At 44.7% G+C, this 20,231-nt stretch overlaps 2 protein-coding genes across 4 annotated transcripts in view; both read left to right on the forward strand.

Moving 5' to 3' along the window:
- Positions 1 to 1,067: 1,067 nt before the first annotated feature.
- On the forward strand, positions 1,068 to 14,475 carry topbp1 (DNA topoisomerase II binding protein 1). Of its 2 annotated transcripts, none has more exons than XM_056433695.1 (28): positions 1,068 to 1,430; positions 1,574 to 1,662; positions 1,766 to 1,900; positions 2,018 to 2,161; positions 2,837 to 3,018; positions 3,137 to 3,330; positions 3,411 to 3,587; positions 3,673 to 3,836; positions 3,962 to 4,125; positions 4,459 to 4,703; positions 4,774 to 5,099; positions 5,803 to 5,975; positions 6,756 to 6,967; positions 7,308 to 7,624; positions 7,740 to 7,925; positions 8,152 to 8,267; positions 8,385 to 8,508; positions 9,401 to 9,559; positions 9,699 to 9,795; positions 9,874 to 10,075; positions 10,297 to 10,523; positions 10,770 to 10,912; positions 11,022 to 11,115; positions 12,164 to 12,327; positions 12,415 to 12,543; positions 12,640 to 12,729; positions 13,670 to 13,831; positions 14,047 to 14,475. In XM_056433695.1, exons 2-28 carry the CDS (start codon positions 1,576 to 1,578, stop codon positions 14,173 to 14,175), a joined length of 4,542 nt encoding a protein of 1,513 aa, XP_056289670.1. In that variant the 5' UTR covers positions 1,068 to 1,430; positions 1,574 to 1,575; the 3' UTR covers positions 14,176 to 14,475. The 2 variants fall into 2 exon arrangements, with proteins under 2 accessions (XP_056289670.1, XP_056289671.1); XM_056433696.1 differs by having other exon boundaries at positions 11,025 to 11,115.
- Positions 14,476 to 15,513: 1,038 nt separating this feature from the next.
- tmem108 (transmembrane protein 108) overlaps positions 15,514 to 20,231 on the forward strand; it is a 39,527-nt gene continuing 34,809 nt past the window's right edge. The window contains exon 1 of one of the 2 annotated variants that reach the window (XM_056433699.1): positions 15,514 to 16,501. The gene's annotated coding sequence lies outside the window, so the exon portion shown is untranslated. The remainder of the gene's footprint in view (positions 16,502 to 20,231) is intronic. The other variant, XM_056433697.1, reaches the window with a different exon arrangement.

The raw sequence follows: 20,231 nt of genomic DNA on the forward strand, positions 1-20,231 counted from the left end.
GTAAAAAAGGAACCAAATAGAAGTTTTATTCATTACTATTATAGATAAATATACCAGTATCGTATTTATGGTATCATACGTATTTATGGTATTGTATTGAATTCTGGTATCGTGGTAGTATCATGATATGGCAGGTATTGTATCAAAGATCGTGACAACCAGGTAGAGGCAGAACAGACTCAAGGCTCAGCAGAGCACACAAGACTTGAAGACTTGTTCAGGCCAAAAAGTTGGTTCATGAATGACCATATTATATATAATGACAATTTATATTTATTACTACTATTATCGGGCCCGATCACTGACTTAGTGAGAATGGTGGACCTATTGTTCTCTTAAAATGTTTATTTTTATGTAGATTTGTGGTCGGAACAATCAAATGACCGTAGGTCATACAACATGTGGCGACAAAAAAAAGTCACCAGCATAATATATATAATAATATAATATGTATTTTTATATGTACTATATATTATATATAATAACAGTGTATTTAATATACAGTTTATAATATATAATAATATATATAATATTATATGTAACAGTTAAATAGCCACTGGCTAACATAATATATATATATATATATATATATATATATATATATATATATATATGTATATATATGCACACACACAACAGACAGCGATGTGTAATCAGTTCCTTTGGCAGACAGGAGCTAAATAACACGCGAATAACAGGTTTAAACGTCAGCTAGTTAACACAGAGTCAGAATAAATAGTGTCTCGTTCTAACTTTAGATAATTACGGTCAAGTTTTAACATATTAAAGACAAAGCTCCTCTGTCTGACCCACTGTCATGTGATCAAAACTCAGAGGCGTCTTTAGGAAAGGCTACTATTAATTGCGTTGACTCTTATCCTTCTGTTCATATGTTTAACCCAATGAATATTTGTACAATTGAAGTGTTACTCCATTTGTATAATAGCCCTTTGAATATTAAATGTAGACGCTGCGGATCTTTTCACCTTTGGAGTCCGACTCCACACGGTCGAATTAGCGAGTAACACCGGAAGTTGCGTCGTTGGCGCGAATAACAACAACAACAACAAAGCGGATATTTCAATTTCCGAAGCTATTATCATTAAATTACAAAATGTATAGACTTTTATTCAACACGGTGGAGGCCGTTCGTTTATGATAAGATGTATAAGAATGTTATTTGATGTATGTTTAAAGTTATAACGCTTGTTTTAATGTTTGCTAAGCAGTTGCTTTATCGTGAGTTAGCCAGACAAGCTCTTCCTACATCGGACAGTGGCCTTAACGCTATTTACACTTTTATATTTGGATGTTTCTCTCTTGACAAAACGATGACTAGTCGGCGGTCGTATTAATTACTATCAGTAACGTACAACGTTAGTCATTCGCTTGCTACCTCTTTTTTTATCTGGCAGTGCATCAAAGAACAGGTAAGTTGCCTTCAGTTAGTTAGCGTAACATTATCGTGAAAGAATATTGACTGATAGCTATAATCACTAAACTAACGTTACTGCTAATGCCATTTTAACAAACGTGAATGTAGTTAATGTCTTTCCCACTGGTCCTTATTCAGTTATGTCCAAAGGGGCCAAGGGAGGCTTCATTGTGAAGTTTGTGGAAAGCAAAGCACAAAAAACAGAGAATGCTGTCAAGGCTTACGAGGTAAAGTTCATTATCATATCCCTTGTTGATGTTTACCTTTTTTCCTTGTGCGAATGTCTATTCGTTTGCAGTGGATGATGACCTTTTTCTTGCGTTTAAACAGGCCATTTTGGAGCTGCAGTCTGACAAGTACTTGAAAACCATCGATGAAGATGCAGTTTTACAGATGGACCAGAAGGACAAGTCTCTGTTTGTCTTCAGCAGCTTCACCACTCCAGCCTTCATGCACTGCAAAAAGGTATGACTCGATATGTGATGCATCAAAACCTGGATCCTAAATGTGATGGGAATTTGTGAAAGCTTGTCACTGATGGTAGTTATTCTCTTTCTCCCTCTTTTTTTATTTGACGTGTAGCTTGGCTGCCGGGTGGTGAGTCCACTGGTGGTGTTGTACTGCCTGCAGCAGCAGCACTGCGTCCCCAAAGCAGAGGAGCCCGTCTATAACATGGCAATGGCTGACATCACTATTTCCTGCACCAGCTTGGATAAAGCATCACGGGTAGGTTCACTGCGTGTGATGCTTTTCAGATTGTTGCTCTCTAATAAATACCAAAGATGTCACAGAGTGTATTTATGTTTTGAACATAAAACATGAAGAAATATTCGACGCAATTCAAGTAACATAATCGTTACTGATTACATCTTAATGATGTTAGGCAGTTTCCTCTATCCCTCCCTTTTTAACGTCTCAGGCAGGGTGATTATGTGGGGATTTATTGTCAATCTCAGCTGCCTGTTAGTGATGTGAACATGTATTAACGTTAGTCAATCATTTGAAAGAATACGGAATATAACTATGATGACATGTTAACTAATGCAGCTTTCATCTTTGTTATGAAATCGCAGAGCACAAACCACGAAGCCATACTTTTCAGTGAGTGCTGAACATTGTTTGCACTTAATAGTGCAAGTCTGAAAAGGACCAATTCATATGAAAGCTGGTCATTGTAGTGGAACATAGATGTACATCCCCAAATATATACAAAAAGTGTAACATAGTGCACAACTAATATTCTCCATTGGGGGTTTAGACTTAGGAATGCACAGCACAGTGTTCTTTAGACTTAGGAATGCACAGCAGTGTTCTTTAGACTTAGGAATGCACAGCAGTGTTCTTTAGACTGAGGAATGCACAGCACAGTGTTCTTCCACGTTTTTGTGTCTCTCTCCACAGGCAGCAGTGATGGATCTGGTGCAACTCATGGGTGGACGAGTCTATCTTGATCTAAATGTATCGGTCACACACCTGATAGCCGGCGAGGTGGGCAGCAAGAAATACCTGGTAGCGGCCAGCCTGGGTAAACCCATCCTGCTGGCTTCATGGGTCAATGCCTGCTGGGAGAAATCTCAAAACAGGTGTTAAAACGGACATTTCTGTTCTAACATCTATGTAGAAAGATGCATACAGATTTTTGTTTTCTTGGCCAAATCTACTCTTTTGACGATAATGAACACCTTGTTCTGCCTCCTTCAGTCTTTTCCGGTATACAGACCTGCCCATGGAGGACTACCTGTGCCCTGTGTTGTGTGGCTGCACTGTTTGTGTGACTGGCCTCTCCAGCACAGAGCGCAAAGAGGTGCAGCGGCTCTGTGATCAGCATGGAGCCATCTACACCGGTCAGCTCAAAATGAACGAGTGCACACACCTCATCGTTAGTGAGCCAACGGGTAGGTCACTATCAGTTACAGCACAATGGGTTCCGTTATAGCTGCTCGTATCATTTGTAAGGGTTTGTATTTGTTCGCAGGTCAGAAGTACGAGTGTGCAAGGAAGTGGAACGTGTATTGCGTGTCTCTGCACTGGCTCTTTGACAGCATCGAAAAGGGCTTTTGTCAAGACGAGAGCCGGTACACTGTGGAGCGTAACGCATCAAAGACCACTCGACCGCACACTTCCACCCCCACTGGCACCAACAAGAAATTGGGTGAGCCACAGTCTGATTGTTGCTTGTTGTGTACTGTATTTTTGTCTGTAACATTGTATTGAAGAATCGTGTTTCTGAACTCCAGAGGGTCCATCTCTGCTGGGCTTGAGCCACATCTCCGTGAATGCTAGCATGACAATGAATGACACCGTCACCAACGGCACCATCAGCCGCCTGGAGGCTCCAGACCCCATCGATACTCTGGATCTCACCGTCTGCCCGGCTGATGATATACTGGATGGCTGTAAGGTAAACAAAAGAACGTTCCTTTTCATTTCGAGTCGAGATTTCATTTCCACTATTTTCTCTTTTTTCAAATCATGAGAAAGACATAGATGAGGATTTATTTCCGTCTTTGTTCAAATGTCGTGCAGCTGTACCTGTGTGGCCTGCCAGGGAAGAAACTGGAGAAGCTGCGGCGTCTTGTGAACGTTGCAGGAGGTCTGCGCCTCAACCAGCCCAGTGAGGAACTCACACATGTGGTCATGGGAGAGCTGGACCAGGACCTCAAGACGTTTCTGTTCAAAGCAGCACATCGGTCAGACCTGCAAAGATGATTACTTTACATAGATTGTATTGCATCCTCGCCTATTGCATGTTTTTTATCCCCTGAGCCTCACTTATCCAAATATTCCTACATTTTCAAAATGTTTATATAGGTTACTATCAAATGAAGGCAAATGCCTCACAATAGAATGTAATAATATAAACGTATAAGCTACATGGACTTGAGGCCTCTCTAAATGTAAGTTCAGGATACATCCATACCTTATCCGAAATCTTCGATTTCTACAGAATATACAGAATCCCGCTTGATTACATTCTGCTAAATCATAAATTGTGATGTTCACGTCTGCATGTTGCTTCTCAGACCCCATGTGGTAACAGTGCAGTGGCTGCTGGACAGTTTCAACAAAGGCAGTCTGCTCCCAGAAGCGAGTTACCTCCACCCCGACTGTGTGCCCCCGTCCCCGGCTGCCGTCTCTGTGTCGGCCCGCCGCACTCCTTCCTCCCGGCATTCAGATGGCCCCCCTGCAGCCAGCCCCAGCACTCCCATGCAAACCAGAGCAGAGGAAGATATGCTCTCTCAGTACATGAATGATGACCCTACATTCGGTAAGTATCTGATTCTACAAGATCTACTTTTATATATGAAAGCTCAGTTCATTTTTCTTGTTTCCTCCAGTGGACATGCCCCCACCAGCAGAGGGCAACAGCAGGAGGTCCGTCCGTACATCTGCTGCCCAACCGTGGGCACCAGACCGCACCAGAGGACCAGAGCCAGACTCCACCCTGCAGGAAGCCAGCGAGGCGGGCCTGTTTTTTGGGAGACGTTTCCTACTCGTGGGCTTTGGCGCCGAGGCAGAGACCCAGCTCTCCATGCTGGTGACAGAGAATGGAGGCACGGTCCTGATGGGCCGGACGCGTGTTGTGGCAGACTACGCCGTGGTCCCACTGTTGGGCTGTGCAGTGGAGGCCACAGTGGACGAGGTGGTCACTGACACCTGGCTGGTAAGATCATCGTCACACTGCTTTAATTGTGTCCGTGTCGGGAGGAGGGTGCGGCTTTCTGGCTGATTTGAGAGCCGTCTGTTGATTTGTCGACTGGTCGAACAAAGAGGAAAATCCTTTGTTTGTTAATCGTCTTTGTTGCTCGTCATATTTTATTTTTGAGGCAACAGACTTCATTTTTGAGTCAATAGTAGGAAACACTATCTGGTTCCAGCATCACTAATATAAGTACTTGCTGTTTTTTTCTTTTTCATATCATGTCAATTTTAATATATTTAAGTTTTGGACTAGCATTTGCACAAAAAAAGTCTTTTAAAGACGTCACCTCGGCCTCTGGGAACTTGTAATGTGCATTTTTCTGTAATGTTTTTGCTGCAATCCGACATACATACAGTGGGTACGGAAAGTATTCAGACCCCTTTAAATGTTTCACTCTTTGTTTCATTGCAGCCATTTGCTGAAATCAGAAAAGTTCATTATATTTCTCATTCATGTAACTCAGCACCCCATCGTGACAGAAAAAAACCATAAAATGTAGACATTTTTGCAAATTTATTAAAAAAGAAAAACCGAAATATCACATGGTCATAAGTATTTCACTGATTCAGAAAAACACATTTGTTCTCCATTTGTTCTGCGCGCCACGATTATGCTTCGTAAGCTTGAGACCTGACAGGCGGGCTTTGCTTGTGTTCTTTTCCAGGCCATGTGTGTGGAGAAGGAGTGTGTGCTGCAGCTGTGCTCCAACCCTTTGTTCACGCCCGTTCCTCTGATGGACGGATGTTTTCCCCTCAAAGATTGCATTCTCTCCGTCAGCCAGTTTACGGGAGCAGAGAGGGAGTCTTTGGTGGAGCTGGCCAAGCACCTTGGAGCCAAGTACGGTGACATTGCAGTCCCACTTTTATTCTACATTGAGGGTGCTTTAATCGATTTGGCCACCGCTTGTTACCAGACGATATCTGTTCTAAATGGTTTGATCGTCGAACTCTATGACGGTCAATCAGAAGAGCTCATCAGATGACGCTATGTGTCGCTAAAATGGCTTCAAAAGTCTGGCAGTTCAATTAGAACGACTAAATAATAACCAGGCGTCGTCTGTTGCTGAGTCTCTAAGAGAGGAGAGGGAATTATGTGGCACATGTTGCCTGCCAACAAAAAGATTCTTTCTCATATCAAAATTGTAATAATTAATAGACAATGTTGTAGATCGATGTGTAACAGATGAGTAAATAATGCTACGTGATAAATGAAAGGATTCAATCGACCCTGTGTTTTGTATTGGCCCCAAAGATCCTGATCGGAGCACCCAGTTCACAGAACACACAGTATAAAGAGTAAGAGCTGTTTAGTTTTGGGTGTTTACCTTTTCCAAATTGATGAGGTCAAAGAATTTAATTGGAAAAAGCAAATGTATTTATACAGCACAATTCATAGGCGTGACGAAATTGTCCAAGTTTGATTTCCTTTTGTACACGTTTGAAGCTGCATCAGGTCCCGGACTGTGGTGTTAGAAATGCAGAAGAAGTCCTCGACTGCACGTTGTTCCGACACAATTGATTGGTGTTCTCCCTCCGGCTTACCTTCACCCTCACGTGTCCCGCCTTCCCTTTTTGTGAACTACCTCTCTTGAATCTTTTCTTCTCTCACCCCCTGCAGTGTCCAGGATTACTTTGTGCGCCTGGCCAACCAGAAGAAAGGGATGCTGGCCAGCACTCATCTGGTGCTGCAGAGCCCCGAGGGCACAAAGTACCAAGCAGCCAAGAAATGGGGGCTTCCAGCCGTCACCATGCGCTGGATCCTCGGCTCGGCTCGGACCGGCCGGAGGGCCGAGGAGGGGCGCTTCCTCGTCGACCTGCCTCCCTCACCAGGTGAGAAAAGGGTCTTGATTAAAACTTTAAAGCGGATGGAATTTTTGTGTTTTTTTTTTTAATGTGTTGGCTGTGTTTAGAAACATGATGGATGGTAATTATAGTAATTAGTGTTTTGTTTTTTCGCACTATAATTTCTTTCACGCTTTAACTTATCTGGCAGATTAGTCGGAAAAAGTGAAATAAGATTGATGTCCAAGGAATTTGTCGAGTCATTTTCTACTGAAATTATAGATAATTTGTCTATTATCGTTGTTGAGTGTTATTATGGTGGGAATTAATTGTTCCCTGTGCTTTAACAACAACGTTTGTTCTTCTTCTTCTTCTTCTTCTTCTGCAGAGAGGGAAGACGAGAGTTTTGTCGGTGGCTCCCAGAAGCCGACCATGCCGCCGCCAGCATGCCTGTCTCCAGAGATCCCGTTGCTGGGTCTCCAGACCGGAAAGGTCGTCACTCCGCTGGACTTGGGTCGCCTCCGGAGCAAAGTGCTCCGCTCTGTGTTGGCTGAGATGAGGCCCAAAGAGGACATCAGCACCCCCAAAGAGAACCCGGAGGGCGGCGGAAAGAACCCCCCTCAGAACGAGGCCACCCTGCAGCTGGACACGCCGTCTCGTTTCCTGAGCAGAGACCAGCTCTTCAGGCCGTCTTTCAACTTTAAGGTTGGGAGCCTCAGAGTCTAGTGATACAAGTACAATTTTAGCTCTCTGATGTAACGGCTTGAAGCCATAAATTGTGCACTGATACTTGATGGATCGTCCTGTTTCTCTTGTGAAGGATGCCCGAGGAGCGTTGGAGACTCCGGGGGGGGAATCCAAACCAGGAGAGACGACGGAGACTCCACTGACCGACGTCATCAACAGGAACCTGAAGGTGTCTCTGGCCAATAGCACCCGGAATAGCGCCTTAGATATGCAAGCCATCACTGCCAGCCCCCAATTTACCAAGACGGCTGAGAAGGAGGTAAACTGAAATACATAAAAACACAGTATGCCCGTTTGAATACTTGACATCGGTGCTTTAATCTTAGAATCTCTTAATTTGGCAAATACAGTGACGCTGATGGAGGATCTCTTACACACCTCATATATACTCAAACGGAAAGTGGACGTGTGATGGAGTAGACGATGTCCTCTCTATATCACTTGAGATATATATAAACCTAATAGTTATCAAATGTGTGTATCAGGTCCCAGAAAAAGGAGCCAGCCCTCTGACCGGCGTTGTGATCTATGTGGGAAAGAAGCTGAGCAAGACGCAGAGCGAGCTCAACGCCGTCGCTGCCTCGCTCGGAGCCGACTTCAGGTATCCAACACATCTTTTGCTTCAATTACAGGATCAGTAAAAAAAATTTTTTACAAGTATTTGTATTTGAGTAAATATGAACGTTTTACAAACATTTCTTCATCAACTGGTTTTCAGGTGGGCTTGTGACGATACTGTGACGCACTACATCTACCAGGGCCGCGTGGGGGACAACACCCGGGAATACAGAGGCGTGAAGGAGAGAGGGCTGCATGTGGTGTCCCAATACTGGCTGCAGGCGGTATGAATATAACACACGCTCTTTACTTTATCCTCAACTTGTTTTTTTACTCTTAACTGCACAGGAAGCGATTAACAAATCTGTCAAGCAGTTCATAGTTTTTCTCTTTTAAATTAATTAAGACTGGAATTAATGATGATTAATTGATTCATCATTTAGTCGAGAAAATGAAAAAAGATTGTGAAAATGCCCATTACAGGTTTTCAGAGCCCACGGTCATTTTTTTATTAATTTGTATTTTATTAACATTCATTTGTTTTGACAAAGCAACAGTTCCAATAACCAAGATATTCATAATTTATCATAAATAGATACAACAGAGAAAAGCTAAAATATTTCGAAGACCAACTGCAATACTCAAAGTTGAAATATTATTATTTATTATTATTATATTCATGCATTCTCGACAACCATTTACCAAAATAAAGGTCAAGAGTATTTAATCATGGGAATGCTGTAGAAAAGGATACATCTGTAAAAGAATAAGAAATTAAATGAGGAAATTGAAGATAAATAAATAAAAGAATTTACAATTTAAAAGAATAGTTACAGGTATTTTCAAGAATTTTCCACATTTGTTATAGCAGTTGGGTATATGCAAAAACTAAATACATATTCATTTTTTTATTGTTATTATAGAGATAAATATATGTTGAAATATATGAATAAATATACATTAAATGCTTATTAATATAGTTTTCTATTTGTATGCAGTTTTTATTTTTCTATTCCCACATTTATTTTCTTACTCTCTTCCAGATTTATTATTTTTCATGTCACTCCTAGAACTTCAAATCAGAGGGGGCCCAAATCCTACCTCCGTATGCATTTGTATTGCATGAAATCAATTATTGTTTCTAACACGCCTGCCTCTGTTTTCCGATATGTGCAGTGTGCGGAGCAACAGACGCGCGTCCCCGAGTCTCTGTACCCTTTCACCTACAACCCCAAGATGAGCCTGACTCTCAGCCAGGTGCCCACCAGCTCCCAGAGGTCTTCACCTTTCACACGATCCCAACTCAAAGACATCACGGAGGCAAAGGACGACAAGGTGGGTGTAAATATCGACGTGAATTCACCTCCCAAGATGCAGAGCGACGATGCATACTGTAGACTGTTAGTGACGTCTCCCGAAGGAGCGCGTCACTGATGCAGGAGTGTCTCGTGTGACCGTCTTTAATGTCCTTCAGTGTGGACACGTTGCCACAGAAGAAGCCACAGCATTACGGCGAGTCAGCGATGGGAGCGTCGATAAAGACGACACGAGTGAAGCTGCGAACAGAAGCGGTGGGTGTCTTTTATTTGCACAAAGCTTCTTCTGCACGTTTGAATGACACGCTGACTCGTTTCATCTCTTGTGTCCAGATGTTTCAGAGACTCTAGAAATGAGAGAGAACCTGCAAAGACAGCTCCAGGAGATCATGTCCGCCACCAGGCTGACGACGGTGAGGCGGACCTCGGCCCGACTCAACAGGATGGGGTCCGGAGGGGCCGACTCGGGCCCGCACACACCCGATGGGAGCCGGATCGGACGCTGCGGGAGCAGACGTACTCTGGAGGCTCTGAGGCAAGGACGCCAGGCGTTGAGGAGATACTTCATGTTCAAACTAATACAATTGTTCATTTTAAAGCATCTCAAAGCAAATCGGTATCATTGTTAGGACTATTGTTGGGTGAGTCCATTCCGTGATGAAGGGAATGATTCCTTTCTGCTATAGTAGCTACTGGAAACCCAAATAATATGTCGCGGTGTCCACCTCTTCCGCCTCGTTCTTTTCCTGATGTCAGGGTTCCCAGAGAAGCGGCTCTGGACATCAACACAGAGCCTTCTCAGAGTGAGCAGATAGTGTGGGACGACCCGACAGCCCGGGAGGAGAGGGCCAAGCTGGCTGATAACTTGCAGTGGCCCGGTAGTCCATCCCAATACTCTAAGCCCTTCGCGCCTCCGCCTCCCAGTGCAGAAGACGGCCCCCAGTTCAGGGACTCCATGACGGACTCTGAGCTGGTGGAGATGGGTAAGAGATCAAAGTGTTCACTAAGTGGAGATTTAAATCAAAATATAACCCTATAAACATGTTCTTACGTTGAGATTATCTCCTAACTACCACCAACTGACAACGGAAGTGTCAGATGCTGAGTCAGCTGTTTATCTACCTGCGTCTGCAAAGAATAATCTCACCGTAAACGCACACGACGGAGCGGCTTCTGACTACGTTCAGTTTGTTCTAATGCACTCGTTGACCTCCACCCTGACCTCACAGCTGCTTGTGACGTCATCGACCAGCACATGGGCCAGAGAGCCACAGCGGCTCCATCTGAGGAGCGGGAACGTGACATCCTGACTCCCAAAGCCCCCAGCATCGCCTTCCCTCTGGCCAACCCCCCGGTGGCGCCGGAGCCACAGGTGAAGGTTCCCGTTTACACGAACAACAAGAAGTTGATGCACTAATAACTGTAATTCGGACTCTTTTTTTATAACGGGTGCTGAACGGTTTTGTTCTTTCACCCACGAGGAGCCGGAGGAAGAGAAGCAGCCGCCCCGATTTCAGCTGTCCTCCCTCAGCCCACAGGAGCGCATCGATTACAGTCACCTCATCGAGCAGCTCGGTGAGTCTCCCACCTACTTGGGGCTCTGGAGTGTTTCATCGTGTTCCAGTCGTGCATCTGAAGTCACAGGAGCTCATTCCTGCCGGCTCAAGAGGAGGAACAGCCTCTGGGGGTCGGGGAATGCTTCTTGTTGTGAGCTCAGTATGGTCAAATACACCACCGCTCATCATACATGTAATCATGATTGGAACTAAGACGATATATGAACAGCATCTACAAATGGAGCCATTGAAGGAATACTTCACTCAAAAAAAGTGACAACAATTCAACATGAGTAGCGTGAGACTGCTTCTGCAGAAGTGCTTTAAATAATATGGTTTTAGCAAATATGCATGTGTTTAGAGAGTAAGGAGCATACAACTGGATACATGAGACTTTATTACACGGCAGGAGTTGTGTTAGAGTTTGTAAACGGATGTTTTGATGCGATTAAAACCAACTTTTTCCTTAATAATCTTCTCTATAAAAGTGTGATTTAACCCTTGTGTTGCCTTCGGGTCAATTTGACCCGATTCAATGTTTAACCCTCTTGTCGCCTTCGGGTCAATATGACCCGATTCAATGTTTAACCCTCCTGTTACCTTTATATTTACTAACATATTTTACCCTTGAGGTCAATATGACCCCAGCTATTAAAATCTCCAGAAAATTATTAGAATTAATATTGTTTTCCAAGTTTAAGTGTGAGGTACTTTATGTTTGTTTGTTGACTCCCGAAAGAACACCGACATTAAACATTGAATCGGGTCAAATTGACCCGAAGGCGACAGGAGGGTTAAACATTGAATCGGGTCAAATTGACCCGAAGGCGACAGGAGGGTTAAATATTGAATCGGGTCAAAATGACCCGAAGGCAACACAAGGGTTAAATCTGCCTCCTGAAGGTTTCACTTACAACAGTTTATAGGGAGTCAGTCAGCAGCTATTCATACATTTAGAAAACACCTTTTTAACCTTCAGGTCTGTTCCTATAACTCCAGATTAGGCGCAGCATATCTAATCTGTCGTTGTTTCTTTCCTTCCCGTCGACTTTCCGTTGCTCTTTCAGGCGGCGTCGTCCTGGACAAGCAGTCTTTCGACTCCAGCTGCTCCCACATCATCGTCGGGACTCCTCTGCGCAACGAGAAGTACCTGGCAGCCATGGCGGCGGGCAAATGGATCCTGCACCGCTCGTACCTGGAGGCCTGCCGCTCCGTGGACCGCTTCATCCGGGTCAGGACCTGGAGCCTTGCGGTCTGGCGTCGCCAGCAGACTCACACATGCCGTGGTTTTTACTCTGTGTGTGTGTGTGTGTTCCAGGAAGACGAGTACGAGTGGGGCAGCAGCTCCATCCTGGACGCGCTGCCCTCCATCACCTCCCAGCAGAGGAGGCTGGCGTTGGCTGCCATGCGCTGGAGAAAAACCCTGCAGGGCCGCTCTGAGCAAGGGGTACCTCACCACTGTCATTCGTATTGTAGTGTCTGCTCCTGGACTGTATGCATTATTAAATGCGTATACACATGTGTGTGTGTGTGTGTGTTTCAGGGAGCCTTCAGTGGATGGACGGTCATGCTGAACATCGACCAGATCAGAGAATCCGGCTTCAGGCGGTTGCTGCAGTCTGGCAGGGCGAAGGTCGCTGCTTGTTTGCATACTTTACTCATCACTATTGCGGTTTTCAAATCGGGCAAACCGGTAACCGTTTATCAGAGAGAAGGATTCGTAGTACTTTTATTTAACGCATTATAAGTTTACGCATGATGCGTTATAATCACCCCGATGTCGACACATCTCGCCTTGTGATCCGTTCAGTGGGGAGACGACTCCCTGAGACGGCAGTCGCCTTCATTAAATGTGACATTTGTTGTTCCGGACGAGGTGACTCCTCTCCGCTATAAAACACTGAGCCAGTATTAACCCTCCTGTTACCTTCACATTTACTAACATATTTTACCCTCGGGGTCAATTTGACCTCAGCAATTAAAACCTCCAGAAAATTATTAGAATTAATATTGTTTCCCAAGTTTAAGTGTGAGGTACTTTATGTTTGTTTGTTGAGTAGCTAAATAGCCCTTTAAATAAATAAAAAAGATGATATTTCTTATATGTTTGACACAGTGACAAACAGCCTGGGGTCAAATTGACCCCAAAGAACACCGATGTGTGCAAGTTGTGTTCAGGACATTGAAAACATATCATCATGTGAATTTTAGGTTTTCCCAGTTGTCCCCAATAAATTAGGAAAAATCATGAAATATGAAGCAAAAAAACATGATGTCAATAAATTTTTTAGAGACGTTAAACATTGAATGGGGTCAAATTGACCCCAAAGGTAACAGGAGGGTTAAATCACAGTTTCCACCACGGAGCTCAATCATGCAGCACCAAAGAGCCGACAGAAGAACGGCAAATGATTTAATCAGAGTTTGTAACACGCATGAAACCAGGTGTGTCATGTGTCTACCTGGCCACATCTGCGCTTTATATTCACAAAGAAGTTGACATGTATTTTTCTGTGAATGCAGCAAAGCCATTGTTTCCCGCCCTTTTTAAAATCCTCTCTCTCTCTCTGCAGGTCATGCCGAGTCCCTCCCCGTCCTTGTACAAGGAGACCACTCACCTGTTTGCGGACTTCAGCCGGCTGAAGCCCGGAGACTTCAGAGTGGATGTGTCGGAGGCGTCCGCCCACGGAGTCAACTGCTTGAAGCCCGAGTACATCGCAGACTACCTCATGCAGGTGAGAGAAGCTTTTCAGACGAATCGTCACAAACCAGCCGCTTCATATTATTTGCGAATAAACAAAAACTTTGAGAATTTGTTGTGTTGTGACCCCGAGAAATGTTTTCATAACTGCTGACTGTAATCGGCTGATTTTGAAATGCCTTTTTTTGTTGCAACAAGTTCGACCCCATAGATTAAATGTTAAAGTTGTGCCTTATTGCACCAAAACAGGAGACGATCCCGGCCATGGAGCTGTACTACCTGACTGACGCTCCCTCTGAAGACGCTCCGGACACTCCGTCACGTAAGCGCAAAGCAGCGGCGGAAAACTCCAGGCTGAAAAAGACACGTCTGAACTGAAATGTTAAACTCCTAAATAGTGTCTTTTTTGAAATGCTGATTTGTAAATATGAATTTTTATTGGTAATGCTCACAATAAACTAAGTGCATTGCAGTCTGTGCAGTGGACTGTGAGACTGTAGCCATGATGGATGACTTAATGAAGGACTGAAAGAAGTGTCGAGTCACGTTTTGTAATTGGGTGCAGTAACACTATCTGGCCTGTAGAGGGCAGCACGTCTTCACTGTCTGACTCTGGCCTGTGTTCCAAGGGAAGGCACGTTTCTCATGACTATTACAAATAAACAACTTTATTTATTTTTCTGTTGACGGGTATATTTGTGCAACTCATTCCTCCGCCCTATACTCTTCCTCATCCCTGTGATGGCGGCCCACTCGTGTCTGCTGTGGATCGCCATGCAGAAAACACCAGATTTTGTTCACCCGTCGTACGTGCGTTGTGCCGTCTCGTGCCAGGGTGCCAGCCGAGGTCAGATGCCCCTGTCGCCTCCCATATGGCCGGATAAGTGGTTTAACCTCGTGATAGATTGACCAGCTGACGGCCTCCACACAGACTCAGCGTTGAGCTGCTGTGGGATTAGAGGAGCGAGAGCTGCACTGACAGCAACATGACTCATCTAAAAGGCCTCCTACGAAGGGAGGAGTAGCTTCACTTGTAGAGCTTTGGACAAAAAGCACCCGTATCAACAACAGTGCTCTGTTCTTCATTTATAACTGGGTACCAACCTTTTTTATTTTACTTCTGGTCCATTTACAATGAAGCTTTTGCTTGTGACACCTGGTCATATGGTGCATATGGTAATACATTGATAGCTGTTCCACCAGTGGTTTTCACATGTTTGCATTTAAGACCTGAAAAGGTGAAGCGACCCCTTTAGATATTAGCATGCGACCCCCCCCTCTCAAAGGGTCCTGGCCCCCCAGGGTGAGAACCAGTGAGCTGTAGCACTGACCAAACGTCTTGTGAAATGCTCGAATGGGAATCCATTTTAGTTTAACTTCAACTAAAAGTTTTTTATAACTGAGTTGTCAGATTAAAAAAAGATTCAAACCATCTGGGGAAATAAGAAGCCCACTGCAGGACATGTGTATGTATTATTATCTTTAATAAACGCTTATGTAAGGAATAAATTGTAGCCATCCTTTTTTGGTTCCTCCTCCCCTCCCCAATAAATGACTCCGAGGCCATGAAGGCACACTATGGCTTCTCTCCTCAACCAAGTTTGTTTTGTTACAGATTCTGAAGCAAATTGTTCAAATAAATGAATACAGAAAAAAACAAGCTGCAGGAAATAGTTTTATTTCGTTAATGACGTAATGAAGCGGCTCGCGTGGATACCTGAACGCTTGTCCGTCACGCGTCCTGCGGCTTTAACGGGGGCCTGACACGGTTTCTGCAGCAGTGCACCACACACTGAAGCTGTGTGTGGGATGAAGAGGACAGACCATAATAACCGAGCACAGTTGATCTGAGTCAGGCCATCAGGAACTCGTGTTCAGTCAACAGGTGTCCCGCGGGCTAATCTCCCTCTCTGCCGACTGGCCGGTGGCCAACAGTTCACCTCCCGTAAAGGTCACTTTAAGATTTCTCATTTTTTTGTGTGTGTGTGTCGGGACAGTTGGATTTTCAGCACGACCCCTCCGAACAAGGAGGAGGGAAACTCTGCAGCAGCACTCATTAAAATTCCCCGTCCGTATTCACTCGCCACGGGAAGAAGAGAAAAAAAGAGAGAAGAAAATCCCTCCTTCGGTGGGTGGCGCCGGCGTCCTGCGCGCCTCTTTAATTGCGCACCACGCATTACGCGGACCACAGTTTACACCATCAGCGGCGGCCGCGCGGAACCACGCTGCCCCGAAGCGGACACTTCTGTTTTCGTGTGTGTCCCCCCTCGCCCCCCAACCCAACCCCCCTTTTTTTCCTATTTCATTCATCCATTCATCAACGCTGGAGCAGGAGGACACGGTGGGCGCGCAGGGTCCGCCAATAAGGGGGTGGGGGTGGGTGGGGGTGCGCACCATATCCACGTCTCATCATCCAGCGGCCGGACACGCCGCGCGGACACCACGCACGGCGGAGCGGCTTCTCGCTCGGGCATATACTCGTCGCATGCAGCCCCCCTGACCCCCCCACCCTCCCTCCCTCAATCCCTCCTCCTCCTCCTCCCTCCCCTCCCGTTTTTTTGATTGTGACATTTCTCGGCGGGTGGCACCGGGCGACACGTGCGCCTGGATGGTGTGAAGAGTGACGCGGCGGCTTCGGGTGCTTCATTTCTCTCGGATACGCCAAGTAGAGCCGACGTGACGGCGCACCTTGTGTCTCCTATAGGTGAGTGTGCATCAGTTTCTTCCTCTACTCGGGGTCAGGCAGCCCGTGAAGTGTGTGTTATCTCACAGCAGCCGGCCGTGTTGATCATGCTGAGCATCCGGTGTGTTGCAAAAATCCTCCCTGAAGGTTTCCAGTGACAGTCACAGACACCGAGCATCAAGTCCCCGGCGGTGCTGCGTTCACGTGACTGTAACCGTGTCTGGTGCGCTGGTAGTCCAGAGCATCGTGTAACCTCTGCGTGATGTAGAAGTTCTCTGGAAGATTCCTGGAAAATCCTAATTTCCCTGGAAAGAAAGGTATAAAAATCGTTTGTTTTGTGTGGGATTCAAAATGTTTTTTCTCTCTCTTGGTAATCCTATAATAAATAAAAAAAGAGGCTATTATGGTCAACTTGGAAAATGTGCTCTGAAGTGTTTCATTAGACTTTGAGTGTCACTAAATTCTTGGAAGGATTCGTGGTAAATATTCCTTGCAGTGGCTTATTGACCGGCTTGTTTACTTCCAAAAACAAAGAGTTCAAAGTTTCTCTTTAGACCAGTCCATCTTGCCGCTTGAGGATCTGTGTCCTAAGTGTCCTTCAAGTTGTTTATCTCTCAGGTAACATGGCAGCAACAAAGCAGTAATAGGAGGAACTCTCTTAAAACGTACGGCCACCGTGAACAAACCGGCATCGCCAAATACCCCCGTTTGAGTTTGGGGTCTCCGGCTTTGTTTCCAAGCACACTGGGAGCGTATGGAGTATAAAGTAAAGTGTGTACTAATTGAACCTGCCGGCCTCTCTCTCCATTGTGCCAGGAATGTTTGGTTGCCCATTCTCCACAGAAACCCCCCCATCCCTTTGTTCTGGAGGACAATCCTCCAGTGCCATGTGTGTGTGAGTGTGTGTGTGTGTGCAGCGGTGGGGGGATGGAGAGGGGTCAGCGGGGGGTGGGGGGGTATTGACATCTGTAGCTGACAGCTTCCTCGGGGCGAGCTGACGTGCTGTGATGCCATGAATGAGTATTAGGGAACATATAATTTAATTAAACTTAATTTTAGTATGTAAAAATATAAACATTAAGTTGATTTGCATATAAACAATTTTTTTAATTAAAGTTACTTAATCCATTCTAGTAAACTGAACCCCTATGGGTTTAGTTGGAATTTCTTAATATAATTGAGTTAACTCTAATCAAAATCGTTGAGCAGAAAATATAAATATAATTAGGCTGAAATTAGTTGAAAATAATTAGTACAATCAACTTAAAAAATATGTCTGGATTTAGATGATTTTATTTCGTGCAATCACTTACCTAAAAAAAATGGAGTAATTCCAACATAACATTTTTTTCAGTGTATGAGCGAAGCACTTAACGGTAATGAGGACGTTTATTCTTCGTGCTTCTGGAGAAATGCCGTGCCGCAAACTGGCAACATTTACCAACTGCAACCGCATACATCAGAAAATACTCGATGGAAAAAACATTCGCTCGTCCGAAACCCTTTGGTTTTTCAGCAACTTTACGCAGTCTGAATTGGTCCCAGAGGGTGTTTTTTTAAAAGCGACATCTAGTGGCGAGGTTGCAGATTGCAACCAACTGAAACTTCTCGGCGTGCCGAGCATATCGAGGAGGACGACGGTGGCCGACGCGATAACGTGAATGACTTTATCTCGAGCTAGTGTTTGGATTGGCGGTTCTGGGCTTCGGTAAAAAGACATGGCGTATAAGACCTGCTCCCTATGTAGATATAAAGGGCTTATTTTAAGCTAACGAAAACACAGCGAATCTTATTTTCCTGTGATTCTATTCCAATTAAAACATACTTGTAAATATTATTTTTGTCAATAGATCACCAATAAATGCTACACACTGGTCCTTTACACTTATTTACACTAAATAGTCCCAAATGTGAAACTATGCAATTAGTTGATTGTCAGAAAATGAATCGCAAACTGTTTTGTTAAAAACATTTCCAAAGCAACAAGAGTTAGTATCTAAAGTTACACTATAGTGCAATGGTGTCAAACCAATGTTCACCCTGGGCCACATAGGCGTCATGGCCGCTTCTTAAAGGGCCGGTTGTAACTAAAGGACTGTATAAACTACTCGCGAACATATTGTTAAATAACTCTCTTTGCATTTGACTATTGTTTATTTGAGAGTAGAAATATTGTACACAAGAACATTTCTCTGATATTATATCACAAATCCATTTAATTTGAAACCTTCAAAATAAAAGCACAGGATATAAAGGTGATCTTATGTCTTTCAAGCCATCAGGGGCCACGTAAAATGACGTGGTGGGCTGCATTCGGCCCGCGGGCCTCGTGTTTGACAACTGTGCTATAGTGGCTCTGAGCTCAATGTGGATGTCAGCTTACTAACATGTTGATGTTTAATATAATGTTTTAGAATTCAGTATCTATCAAGATGCACACTAAACAAACAAATGTGAACGTGAGTATGCGCAATTTAAATGTCCATCCTCTTGGGACCGTGAAAATCTGTAAACTTTCAGTAAAATCCATTCATACATTTTTTTAACTGGCATAAAACTCCAACAGTTCTCCAGATTCAGCTTCTCAATTTTGAGGATTTTCTGCTGTAATATTTTCAAATGTATGGATATTGATCAAGGAAACGAGGTGTTAAAGACGTCAACTGGGGCTCTGGGAATACTTTATGTGATGGGTGTTTCTCCATATTTCCTTATATTTTATATGATAATCAATTAATTTAGAGGAAAATTGCCAAGAAATCCTTCCAATTCTTTCGGATGTTGTCCCGTATGATGGAGGCCAAAGTGCGTGTCAGTCATCAACACCTTCCTATTTGGTGTGATACTGTCAACATTATAATACTTATTAGAGGGCTCTGGCTGAACAATATCCACATCTGCTCTCTTATCGGGAATCTCAGGAAAAGTCTACATTACACTGAAAAAAGCCCGGAAACTATCCGTTTTCACATCCACGTCAGCAGACCTCCCTTAAACAAACGTATCGGGGAAGTTCCAGGAAAAAGGAAAATCTGGTTTCTGACTCCAGCAGCAGAACGTCTGAGCCGATGGGAAACTGTTGGGGAATGTGGCCGCGGCAGTGTTACATGGCTTTCATCACTGATGACCGGTAGAGAGTGGTACACCAGGAGTCGGAATGCAGGCCCCCGTGGGCCCCCCTCGTGCTGCGCGGTATGTGCGATGGACTTTGCACCTGACAAAACAGGATTTAGCCGAAGCAACGGGAGGAACAATCCAGCCGGTGCTATTCCTTTTCCTGTGTTTTGTAAACGCCACGCAGTATTAACGAAGGCCCTCCGCTGGTTTCGAAATGACTTAGAGCTGAGAGGGGGGCACGTATACAGGAACCACTGGGTGGGGGGTGGCGCCACTCTCAAAAAGCAAGCAGAGAAATACATTTCCCCCGTCGCTACTTCTGATCCTATCCGCTAAAGAGAGTTCCCGTGGGACCAGGCGGAGAGTCGTGCTTAAAAAAAAGCCAAAAGCGACCTCTCTCTTTCACCGTGTGAACCTTTGGAAGCCTTCAGTGTTATCAGCGCAGGCTCTGTTGACCATTGGGGGGGGGGGGGGGGGTAGCCTATGAGTGCCTCAGGTCAACAACCCCACCTGCCCTGACCGCGCACAGGTGGACAGGAGATAATGAATAACGAACCATTATGATGATGAAAGGGGGCGATGGGCGAGGGTAGATAAGAGTTTGGCGACCGTCGGAGCGTGAGGTGTTTACAAG

Source organism: Pseudoliparis swirei, chromosome 16 (assembly GCF_029220125.1).
Source record: "Pseudoliparis swirei isolate HS2019 ecotype Mariana Trench chromosome 16, NWPU_hadal_v1, whole genome shotgun sequence".
Classification (NCBI taxonomy): Eukaryota; Metazoa; Chordata; class Actinopteri; order Perciformes; family Liparidae; genus Pseudoliparis; species Pseudoliparis swirei.

Excerpts from the sequence above, each read along its gene's own strand:
- topbp1 (XM_056433695.1), top strand. The coding sequence starts at position 1,576 with ATGTCCAAAGGGGCCAAGGGAGGCTTCATTGTGAAGTTTGTGGAAAGC. Across the intron at positions 3,588-3,672 it reads TGGCACCAACAAGAAATTGG|AGGGTCCATCTCTGCTGGGC; the intron begins GTGAGCCACAGT and ends TCTGAACTCCAG. Across the intron at positions 7,625-7,739 it reads GGCCGTCTTTCAACTTTAAG|GATGCCCGAGGAGCGTTGGA; the intron begins GTTGGGAGCCTC and ends TCTCTTGTGAAG.